This window comes from Euprymna scolopes, chromosome 19, assembly GCF_053919585.1.
Source record: "Euprymna scolopes isolate OS-2025 chromosome 19, ASM5391958v1, whole genome shotgun sequence".
In the NCBI taxonomy this organism is placed as follows: domain Eukaryota; kingdom Metazoa; phylum Mollusca; class Cephalopoda; order Sepiida; family Sepiolidae; genus Euprymna; species Euprymna scolopes.
Window position 1 is genome coordinate 82,749,295 of NC_136500.1, and position 13,184 is coordinate 82,762,478.

At 32.0% G+C, this 13,184-nt stretch overlaps 1 protein-coding gene across 4 annotated transcripts in view; it reads left to right on the forward strand.

Annotated features, from left to right (window-relative positions):
* LOC145239792 (uncharacterized) overlaps positions 1-13,184 on the forward strand; it is a 364,141-nt gene that overhangs the window by 276,366 nt on the left and 74,591 nt on the right. For 3 of the 4 annotated variants that reach the window (XM_080103293.1, XM_080103291.1, XM_080103292.1), the window contains exons 39-40: positions 1,424-1,594; positions 9,711-9,804. In XM_080103293.1, the coding sequence (XP_079959419.1) occupies positions 1,424-1,594; positions 9,711-9,804 (265 nt within the window). The remainder of the gene's footprint in view (positions 1-1,423; positions 1,595-9,710; positions 9,805-13,184) is intronic. The other variant, XM_080103294.1, reaches the window with a different exon arrangement.

The following is a 13,184-nucleotide window of genomic DNA, read 5'->3' on the forward strand; positions in this document are numbered from 1 at the left end:
GTTAATCTATCTCTACTCTATCATTATTTTCATGGAAGGTGCTCGACTGAGCTCTAATCTTTCGTTTTTCTGTGTAAAACATTGACATCAAGAGTTCGTCTGGCTACCACAATGAAGAAAAAAAATATTTTCTTCCTTGGTGTGCCTAGCGTCAGATAAAATTTCTATGAATCTAGCTTCTTCACAAGGGCTTCCCGTTTGTGGAACACATTGCCATGGGACTACTTTATTGCGAATTACAACTTGGTTTGTGTATATGTGTGTGTATATGTGTGTGTGTATATGCGTGAGTATATATATGTATATATGTATATGTTTGTATATATATATGTATGTGTGTATATATGTGTGTATGTGTGTATACGTATGTGTGTATATATGTGTGTGTGAGTGTATGTATGTGTGTATATGTGTGTATATATATATGTATGTGTACATGTGTGTATATATATATATATGCGTTTGTGTACATGTGTGTATATATATGTGTGTATATATGTGTGTATGTGTACATCTGTGTGTGTATATGTGTGTATATGTACATGTGTGTGTATATGTGTGTATATGTACATGTGTGTATATATGTGTGTATATGTACATGTGTGTGTATATATGTGGATGTGTACATGTGTGTATATACATGTGTATGTGTACATGTGTGTATATACATGTGTATGTGTACATGTGTATATATGTATGTGTACATGTATATATATATATGTATGTGTACATGTGTGTGTACATATATGTGTACATGTGTGTATATATATATATATATATATTAAATAAGTTCAAATGTATTGAACTAAAGAAGTAACATTTTTCAAAAGTGCTCAATACGTAGGTAAAGCATTTACTTATATACTAGCAAGAGATTAGCTGAAACATTGTGAAAATAACGACCAAGATGGGAGTAGTATTCATATTATTTGAATTCTTAGGACTATTGTTCTCATCTTGAGTGTTATTTTTACAACGTTTCCATTGATGTAACCTCTGTTCTTCTTCAGGTGTAGCCCATCGAACTCAAGAATCTTTCTGTCGAACTCAGAAATTTGCACAAAATTTCGAATGGAACCCTTTATTTAATCCACAAGGGCAGGATGCACTTGCTCCATTTGTTTAAATTTGCCAAGTACACCATCCACTATGCCATGGGTCCGATGAGAACAATAGTTTGAAGAATCCCAATAACACAAATAATCAATCCTTATCTCCAAAATTTAGAAATGAAAATAGTGATTTGAATAATTGAAATAAGACTGATATACCATAAGAAACAGAAAAACCTAAAAAATAAACCGATATTTAATTGTATAGATGTTCTACTCGGCCAAATGCTGGGTGTATCTGGTCGCGTTCTGTTTCTTCTGTTTGTGTATCGTTTGATGTGTACAGTTTGTGACATGGTGTTTCCAAACAGAATGGTTCCTATGAGTGCGAGCAAGATCTTTGTCCCCTGCCGTCCACTTCCCCCTGCACGGATGGATTATCGGGTGAGGGTTGTTTGAATTGTACATATAACGGACGGCAGGTAGCCGACTCTGAGAACTTCACAGACCCTGAGGATCACTGCAGGCATTGCACCTGCAAGGTTGGTACACCTTGAAATTCCCGTTTCATGAGTGGTGGTTCTTAAAGTGGTGCATGATTTTCCTTCTTTTTTTTTCTTGTAAAATTCTTTAAAACAAAAATTCTTTTGAATATGTTTTTGGATTAATGTAGGAAAGTTATTATTTATTGTTGCATGCTTTGTTTTTGCTATGCGCCAATTCCAAACTAATTGTCTTTCAATGATAACTTTTATTTTCATAATGTCTGTTGAAAAGATATCAGATCTTTACTGCTACTTACATGTTTTGGACTGTTGTTTTCACCTTTGTTCATCATATTGTATTATGCACTAATATCCTTCAGAAAGGTATGAGCCTGCAATGTGCCCTCCCAAACTAATGCCAAATGAGTATTATCAATAAATATACAATAATAACAAACAAAAATTGGCTTAGCAGAAACAATCTTTGATTTGTCAGTTTAAATGCTATTTGGGCCTGACTTTGAAAATGCGCCAAGATAACATCGTATGTTAGATTTTGATGTATCGAGAATGTACGACTTTAAATTGTCGAATCGTAAAATAATAATAATAATAATAATAATAATAATAATAATAATAATAATAATAATAATAATCAGTAAAAAAAAGACAGAATTAATCGATAAAAAAATAAGAAAATAATTAATGGATAAAAAAAGACAACAAACTAATCGATGAGAAATTGGCGACAAAACTAATTGATAAAAAAAGACGAAAAAACTAATCGATGAGAAAAATACAATAAAACTAATCGATGAGAAAAATACAATAAAACTAATCGATAGCAAAAAACAAAACTAATTGATAAAAAATGACAGAACTAATCGATAAAACTAAACAAAAGACAAAACTAATCAATAAGAAAAAAAACGACTTTCCTAATCGATAAGAAAAGGACTACAAAACTAATTGAAAAAGAAAAAGACGATAAAACTAATCGAAAATGAAAAAGCAGGCATGCAAGTTCTCTTTTTTTTTCTAATCCAGCAAAGGCGGATTTCCACTTGAATCGCTATTTTTTTTTCTTTTATATAAGAAAACGTGGACCTCTACCAAATTGCTTATACAGGGTGTCCCAAAAGAAGCTGACGGATTCTAAATATTTAAGTTATGCTTACCAATTTTCATATGTAGGTAGATGAGCTTCTCCGTGATTCTTTGACATATAGTAAGATATCATAGTATACTTATTCTAATTTTATTTACACAACTTAATCTAGGGTATGTTTTTCACAAGGTCTAATTTTAGTTATGAAAAATGTTACCCAAATGTCCACCAATTCCGATTACTTCATACGCCGTTACTCCACGCCATACCATACATTTTTGAGGGAGGGTTTTGAGGGTTATGCTGTTGCATGGGGATTTTCTGATCCCCAAATCCTGCAATTTTGCTTATTTATGAACCATTCAGATGAAAATGGGCCTCATCGGGCATAATGAGATTTTTGAGAAAGTTTGGATCCCCATTGGCCAAATCTTGGAATTGCAATGCGTTTTTTTCCGGATCGTTTGTCTGAAGCTCTTGCACCAATTGAATTTTATATGGAAATTTGCCCTCTTCATGAAACATTCTTTGAAGAGATGATCGAGAGACACCAATTTGACTTGATCTCCTTCTCACTGATGTGGATGGATCCTCGGCCACACTCTGCTAATCTCTGGCGATTCTCATCACTTCTTGCCGTACGGGATCTACCAGATTTAGGGAGGTCAAATACAGACCCTTGCTCATGAAATCGAGCTACCATAGCTTTTATTGCATTGGGAGTAGGGGAATTCTTGTGTTGAAGTTTCGTCAAAATTCTCTTTGAGTTTCTAATATTGACCCATTCAACCGAAAATATGACTACGATAAATATTCGCTCCTCGGTAGTATAACGACGCATGATGCCGTGATCTGAAAAAATAAAAGAAAAACATAAAATGATATGAAAAAATAAAAGAAAAATATAAAAAATTAAGAAAGTTATGATTTTTTTTTTAACTTCTTTTTGGGACATCCTGTACTTTTGTCCCTACTTGTCAGGATTTAATCTATTTGTTCCTCTTCTCGTTTGCTTTGTCTGTTTTTTTATTTTTATTTTTCTCCTTTCTTTCTCTTTCTCTCTCCGTCTTATCTTACTTTGCCTTCCTTTTCACTCTTAAAGCAGTTCTCTCTGAAATCTGAAAATGTTAAATTTGCCGCGAAGACTAAAAAAACTTCAAACGATTCACAAAGAGAATAGGGGAGTTAAGTGATTTCCTTTGACCAAAGAATTATTTTCCGTTTATTTTCTTCGCAGACAAAAATCAAACCATCTTTGTTGTTATGTCTTCAACGTTTCGGCTGTCATAATCTACAGTCTTCTTCAGACACATTTTTGTAGTTGGTAACCTCTGAAATTTTAACTAACCCATTTATCCCCGTTTCTCTGACGGTGATATGAAAAAATTAAATATAATGTAAACAAACATCTTACTGCCAAGCTTCCCATCCAGGTTACTATCCTCCTTAAATCTGAAATCCATCATAGTAGCCCCTTCTACTTCAGCGACAATATGCCTTGTTTTGGGTAGAATAAAAAAAAAAATTCTTATACTTTCGGCAGCTGTTTCATCAACCCCTTAAAAATACTCTCTTTGGGAACTTAAGATTTTTCATTCCGGGAGCAAAGTGAGTGTAGTGTCTGTTCTGATATTAGATTTCATTTTAACTGGAGCAGTTTTTCTCAATTGAGAGTGACTCTTTTGGGGAAATTGAATTTTTCATGTGTCTAACTCTACCCTCGTGGGGAGACAAGTAAATATGTAAGTGATCTATTTATCTTTTTAAAATGTACTGAAATGTTCTATTGGACGAGAGTCTGCCATTCTCGGCTTCGACAAGATGAGTAACCAGTGTGTATTGAAGGTGTGTGCATGTGTATGATTTGAGTAAAAGCATGTAAGATTTTAAAGGCATGCGCCTACACCTACTAACGGGGCCGGTGGAAATTCCACAGGCGACTCATTCATATGTAATATATTGATGTTGACATTCTGTGTATGTTCAGTAGAAATGGAGACACCCTGATATTATTGTAGCTTTTTTGTTAAACCTGCAAAAGTATTTATTTAAGCTAGCAGGGACGCCCGACGTAGCCCGGTCATAAAATACACTTAAATATATTTTAATTTATGCAGATTTCGTATATATTATTATAGTTAATTTTCTATCGATTCTCATATATTATAAAGTTGTGATTTAAAATTTTTAATATATGAGAATCGATAGAAAATTAACTCTATAATAATATATGGATATAATAGTCATATGGATAATAATATATCATAATATATGGATATAATAGTCATATGGATAATAATATATGGATATAATAGTCATATGGATAATAATGTATGGACATAATAGTCATATGGATATAATAGTCATATGGATATGATATATCATAATATATGGATATAATAGTCATATGGATAATAATATATCATAATATATGCATATAATAGTCATATGGATAATAATATTTGGATATAATAGTCATATGGATATGATATATCATAATATATGGATATAATAGTCATATGGATAATAATGTATGGACATAATAGTCATATGGATATAATAGTCATATGGATATGATATATCATAATATATGGATATAATAGTCATATGGATAATAATATATCATAATATATGCATATAATAGTCATATGGATAATAATATTTGGATATAATAGTCATATGGATATGATATATCATAATATATGGATATAATAGTCATATGGATAATAATATTTGGATATAATAGTCATATGGATATAATATATCATAATATATGGATATAATAGTCATATGGATATAATATATCATAATATTTGGATATAATAGTCATATGGATATGATATATCATAATATATGGATATAATAGTCATATGGATAATAATATTTGGATATAATAGTCATATGGATATTTTTTTTTGTATTTACAAAAAAAAATATCCATATTACTTGGTGCATCAGCTTGAATCGAAACCAAAACTTACGAGGAAAATAATACACACACATATATTATATTATGCTATGTTATATCATATTATATAATTTGAGTTCCTTCAGCTATAATCGAAACTGAAACCAAAACTTACGAAGAATTTTTGGTAAAATTATTTATTACAAGAAATGGAATGTCATAACAATTAAACGACAATCACTCAGAAGAAAAAAGATGTAAGCATGACACACAATAACACACACGCTATTATTTATTACATATGTTCAAATCACTTGCATGCTATTCACATAGTCCTGCAATGAGTATGCACAATCTTATCCTATTCGAGTTGATAAAAAAAGAGCCACGTTTGCTTATTTTACATATCTACATAATATTGGTTACTCATCTTCAAATCAATATTAAAGTGGTCCTTGTTTTTCAGTTCGTTTTCTAATTTGCATTAACTAAAAAAAAGAAAAAAATCCAATTCTATTTGTATTCTGCCCTACCAGCGGAATTCTTTTACGTCTAGCAGAACACGGATGTTCCACACGGTTTTAAACATGTATAGTAGGTTTAATACAGGATGATCCCCCCCCACACACACACACTTAAAAAAAAAAGCATGTCTAAGAGCTTATCTTCAGAACCTTTTGAGGTATCAGTGTCGGAAAAATGTATTCCAATTTTCCGATGCCAAAAATTATTCTCCCATCACTACAACTCCTATAATGCGTATTAATTAAGACTGGGGGTGCACCGCTCCCAGTGAATTAATGTGCCTCCACATACCAACCTGGAAATTTCTACGATTCGGCGTGGTACATACAGAACCTAACCTTCCCAAATGGTCACCCATCTGGTACTGGCCAGGCTCAACATTGCTTAACTTCGGTGATCTGGCAAGAACCGGCGTGTCAACGTGATTGTGTATGGATCTTTCTTATGATAAGATGCAGTGAACCAAATATTATGGTATCCATTCGATGCACAGTTAGGAATTAATAATGGTTAGTTATAAATACTATAAATTAATGTAGATTAATTAACACAATACCACCTTTACTCTAGAAGGTTTCTTGAAAATTACTGAGCCAATCTGGCTGAAATTTTGTGTGGATTTTTGCACGAATTTAAGCATATCCCATCATCAATTTGGCATGAAGCATCCATTTTAACTCAACGATCTATAACTTGTACCCGTTTTTAATGGGTAAAATGTCTAGTGTATATATATATATATATATATATATATATATATATATATATATATATATATATATATATATATATATATATATATATAATGTGTGTGTGTTTGTGTAGTTAAGCTAGCATATTTTAAATAATAGATTTTGTGTCTATGTAATCTGTTAAACATTGTGATCAACTTACATGAAGTAAATTTAAAAAAATTACTTCTCAAGCTTTTTCAATAATCGTAAACATGTGTATAGTCTGATCTTATAAATAAATTTGTTTTAAAGGTGGAACTGTAAAGGAAACATTAGAAAGTGATCGCATAACATAATTTAATCAAATTATGTAAAGATGTGATAATGTATGCAGCAATTACATAGTCTTAAAGTATTATGGTTTGTTATAAACATCTAATATTGCGAAAACCTAAACCATAACCAATTTTGTTGAGAGAACTTTCTTTTAATTTGATAAAATTAAATTTTAGATTCAGTTTGTTAACAATTTTCGTAATATATAAAGATATTAGCCAGTACATATGGCCAGCTATACATAACCAATGCCAAAATTTATACAAATATATATACACTCGTGAGCAACAAAAAAATATGGGCCAAACAAATTTTATACATTTTATTGCACTAAAAGCTATATTGAACAAAGAACAATTGAACAAGAAAACTTAAACGAGACTAATAACACAGAACAAGACATTTACTTTAATAAATGCTTAGTATGGAATTGCATTACCTTTTGATTTCTTTAAAAGATCAATCCTTTTAGACATGTTCTCAACCAAAGTGGAACTCTGTGAAGAGCAAATGCTATTCCGTTCGCTTTGCTCAGCTTCCCACAGTTTGTCATTATTTGAAAAAGTTCTTCCAGCCAATGCACGAGATATTATGGGCCAAATATTCTCAATTGGGTTTAAATCGGGGGTTTGACCTGGCCAAAACATCAGATCAATTGAATTATCAGAAAATCACGTTTTTGTGACTTTAGCAGTGTGTGCACGGCATTATTATGTTGAAAAATAATGTTATATATATGTATGTCATGCGCAAACAGACTGCTTCGTTGTATCACAGCTCTTCAGTGTGGCTAGACTAGCACCCATCCTAAGCCAGGAATAAAACCTACAATGGCCTAGTTAATAGTCGACGGTTCTACTCACCGAGCTATGCTATCGGCACTCGTAAATATATACGAATGCAATCCACAACCATTGTTTTGTTGCATAATAGGTGTTCAGTGTGGCTAGACAGAATCTGTTTCAAACTAGGATGGAATCTACGATCATCCAGTTGACGGTCAGCGATTTTAATTACTCAATTGTCAGGAAGGCACTGTTAGCAAGTGAGGCTACCAGAGAGTGCTCTATTTGTGTTTACAGAGAAATTTGGATTATCACTAATAGTAGTTGGCGATATCACTCACCATTATGCTCAAGGGGGACTTTACACACACACACATTCACACCAAAACACACACACACACACATTCACACCAAAACACACACACACACACACATTCACACCAAAACACACACACACATTCACACCAAAACAAACACACACACACACACACATTCACACCAAAACACACACACATACACACACACATACACACACACACACACACATTCACACCAAAACACACACACACACACACACACACACATTCACACCAAAACACACACACACACATGCACACACACGCACGCACACACACATTCACACCAAAACACACACACACACACACATACACACACACATACACACACACACACGCACACACACACACTATGATATAAAAGGAACTTTATCTCTATGTTGGGGTTCATTCCCTATAGACTCGCAATGGTTGGGCCGATTTTTATGAAAATTCACACGAATGTACTTTATGTATCTGCCAGTGTTCTTAGATAGGTTTTGTATCAGAATGTCTTCATTAAGACTCGATAATCAACAAAGTCCATTGAAAGAAGGAACAGGCGATCTTGACCAAAGTTGACGCCTTATACAGTCTAACTTCACGTGCATTTGAGAAGTCTTATTACCACACAAGCAGAAAGGCTCAGCATATAAAATCAACAGGGTCGCGTTCGAAATTAATGCTCCCGTTTAGAGCACCATAATACTTGACTTTAGCATCTTAATCATTAATTCAAGTGGTTATATATAAAAATAATTTTATAAAATCAACAGTAGATTCTCTACAGTGCAATGTAGACTACAATGTATTGTGTACTAAGTCACTGCGGGGACATATGTGAAGCTTTCTCTCAGTGCACTGCAATGGATCCTCAACTAGAACAGACAATCGATTTGGTTGGAAAATGGACGATTTGACCGATTGCAAATATGGGAGTGTGAAACCAATGTTTTAAGGTTAACATGACTTTAAAGTCGAAACGTTGGTTGATCCATGTAGATTGTTTCCAATGTTTATATAATTTTATTCATAAAGCGCTATTTTGTATTGAGCACTTTAAAAAAAATTTTGGTTTTGTTATCAATATATTAAAATTAAAGATATATATATATATATATATATATATATATATATATATATATATAGATAGATAGATAGATAGATAGATAGATATGAAAGAGATTTTTCAAAACTAATCAAAATAGAATGACACGTGATGACTTTTTACAATTGTTTCAAAGTTAATTTATTTTTAGAGTTTATATTTTTAAAAATCAATTCAAATTTCATTATTTGTTATTTTCTTCATAAAAACATTTGAAAAAATTTTTTTTTAAATCTCTTATCAAAAAAGAAAAAAAAATCTATAAAATATTCCAAAGATAAAATAAAAATAAAAAAATAATAATAAACATATACAAATATATTTTCCCATTTCTTCTATTCATTTATATAATGTAGATTTTAATGCAATTCTGCTTGTTTTTTTGATTTTCTAGAATGGAAATGTGGTTTGCCGAAGAAAAGCCTGCGCTTCTCCTCTTTGTAAAAACCCAGTTTCCGTTGAGGGAAAATGTTGTCCTGTTTGTAAAGGTGAATGATTTTTTTTTTTTTATTAATTTATTTATTTATTATTTTTTTGTGTTTGTTCAATTCCAAATACATTTATCGGATGATTCAAGATTCATCATTTGAAAATATTTAACCGTTTCAATATGGGATATTTCGTAGGGGTTGTCTGGGAGAGATGTTGCATGCTGATGATTTAGTACCATTTTTTTTTTGTTTTGTTTTTATTCTTGTATCCCCCCCCCCAACAACAAAATGGCTACTATTTGGGACCATGTCTACAGGGACACTATGTAAGTAAATGAACAAAATGTCTGTTCGCATTACATTTCTAGAAAACAAATCTTTGCTTATGGAATTTTCGTTTAGTTTTAGACACAGATAAAGAGTAAGGGAATTGTTGACAGTGGTTGTAGCTAGCCGAGTGTTTCTCAGGGAGATGGATATAGATAGAAGCTCAGTTGAGCACTTTTGAAAATAACAATAGAGCAGAGATAGATTTCCAATCTCTGTTCTGTAGGAAAGAGGAAGTAAAGAAAAGAAAAAATTGTAAGCATTGTGTAAAGAAGCTCAGTGGAATTATATATTAACTTTATTTATTAAGCATTTGAATATTTTATTCAAATGTTTAATATTATTCCGTGCATAAAATTTATCTATGGACAAGTGTTTCTGGGAATCACCTGTCTTCAGTATGGCTAAACTTTTGACAAGGATCGAACCCATAACAGGTCGATTGGTAGCCAGATGTTTTACCACAAGCCATGGTACCTCGTCAAATTTTATGCACGATTTTTATCGGTTTTTAAATGTAAGATCTATTGTTAATTAATTTATTTTTTTGTTAGCGAATTCTGTGGTATTTAATTCTTATGCTCGCCTGAGTCAAGTGAACCTCTTTCTTTCATATATGCGTTTTAAAAAATAATAAATAAAAATATTAGTTGTTTACGTTTAAATAAAATATGGGCGATTTTCTAAGATAAAGAGATCTTTAAGGTGGAGACGCTAGTTGACCGTATTATCGTCTAAAATATATATATATATATATATATATATATATATATATATATATATATATACGAGCAAACAGTTAATAAAACATATTAAAAAACACTTTGAAATGAGTTAAAAACATATCTAATCTGAAAAGGAAACACTTAATAAGTGGATAGTCCTTAATCCGCGGAGTTTCGAAGAAATACTTTCCTTCTCATCAGAGGGTAGGAATTGGCAAAATGCGGGATCGGATTTTACATGCAAAAGTATTTGATGAAACAACAAGTAAGTCAAAGGTCTTACTTGAAAACAAAAAAAGTTAAGCAGAGGGAATATGGTGAAGAAAAAGGTGATTACACATGAATGGATAGTCTGGTGGAAGATAAATAATACTTGTTACTTGTTGTTTCATCAAATACTTTTGCATGCAAAATCCGATCCCGCATTTTGCCAATTCCTACCCTCTGATGAGAAGGTGAGAAGGAAAGTATTTCTTCGAAACTCCGCGGATTAAGGACTATCCACTTATCTAGTGTTTCCTTTTCAGATCAAATATGTTTTTAACTCATTTCAAAGTGTTTTTTAACATGTTTTATTAACTGTTTGCTCGTATTATAAGCTCTATCTCCTATTTGGTTTTATCGAGCTTTTACATCTGGCTGAGATAACTTTATGAATATTAATTCTTTAATATTTATAATATACTTTAATTTTACCATCTTGGGTCATTTTGGTAAATTTAATTGTAATTTTTATTTTACATATATATATATATATATATATATATATATATATATATATATATATATATATATATATATATATATGAAAGAGAGGGGTTGACTTGACTTGATATTCACCCAGGATGGGTTGAGCCGGTTCATTCTGATGAACATACAGCATCCTGATAGGTTGAGAGAGGATAACCAGTTTGTGTGCGTTTCTCCATTTTGTAAAAACTCCATTTCCATTGATGGAAAATGTTGCCCTGTTTGTGAACATGAATCATTTTTTTTATTATTTTTTTAAATTTTTTTCAAATTACATTTATTGACTGGTTAGAGATTCATCATTTGAAAATACTTAACCGTTTCAATACGAGATGTTCCGTGCGAGTTGTCTGGGAGAGATGCCGTATACTGATAATTTAGTACTTGTCTGTGAAACAATGGAAGGTCTACATGTTAAGTTAAAGACTAGGAGGAATGCTATGAAAAGTTAAGATCTGAGAGTGAATGTTACAGAGACCAAAGTGATGATCACTGGTTGTAGGGTTGGAAAGTTCCCTTGTTCAGTTTGTGGAAACGGATTTGAGTGCAATTTAATTTTTTTGTGTTATTAACAAGACGGCAGTGGTTGCGAGATGATAACAAGTTTGTTTGCAAGAAGTATAAGACAATCGAGATGGATTATAATATCAAAATTCTTACTATGACAAACCCAACAGCCAAATGGCACCTTAGACTAAATTTGGTGCGATTCTGGCCAATTACTTTGAAGGTTCTAAATGTTTGTTATTTATTATTAGTAGTAGTATTAAAGATAGTAGTAGTAGTGGTAGAAGTATAATTCCAATGAAACATGCATATCTATCTATCTATCTATCTATATATCTATAAAAGTGAACGTGTCTGTATATCTGTGTTTGTGTGTCTGTGTACATTTCCCTACGCAATAACTCTCTAAATTTTTAGTCTACAGACTCGAAATTTGATATACAGGTTACTGAGATTTGGAAAAATCGATGTGATCGGTTTTGGGCCAGAAATTTGGCGATCAAAGCGTCAAAGTTCAACGATTTGACCTTTGAGAACTCTACCAAACTCCTCCGACAATTTGGGGTCTACGCACTTGAAATTTTTAGGTTCCTTGGACATGGATCTAACTTAATAACTTGATTTGAGCCCAAAACAATAAATTTTAAGGGGTCATAATAGGGGTCAAAGTTTTTTTAAAAAAATTGACCTCTGCGGTCTCTTCCAGATTACTCAGACAATTTCTGGTCTAAATATTTGAAATTTTACATAAAGAGTATTCAGAGATAGGGCAAGCTTTTTCATCAGTTTAGATCGAAAATTTTTAGTTACCAATATATAAATGTATGTATGTATGTCTGTTTGCATGTCTGCCTTAAACTTTCAATAGAGGCGACGGATTTTACCAAGATCAGTATCGTTTTAAAGTTCGATCGTTCATACGACAAATATCGAAAAATTGACTAAAAATATTAATATCTTCCCCTTCAACTAGGCACTTTTCTACAAGGGGGGTGGTCACTTTTTTCGCCGATATTTTTTAAAGTTATCCTCTCCTTTAGATTGTCTAACCTTAATTTTAAAAAATGTCGTTTCCGGTTTGGTGGTGGTCGTAACAGCATAAACGTTAGGTTTTACCCCGTTCTTTTC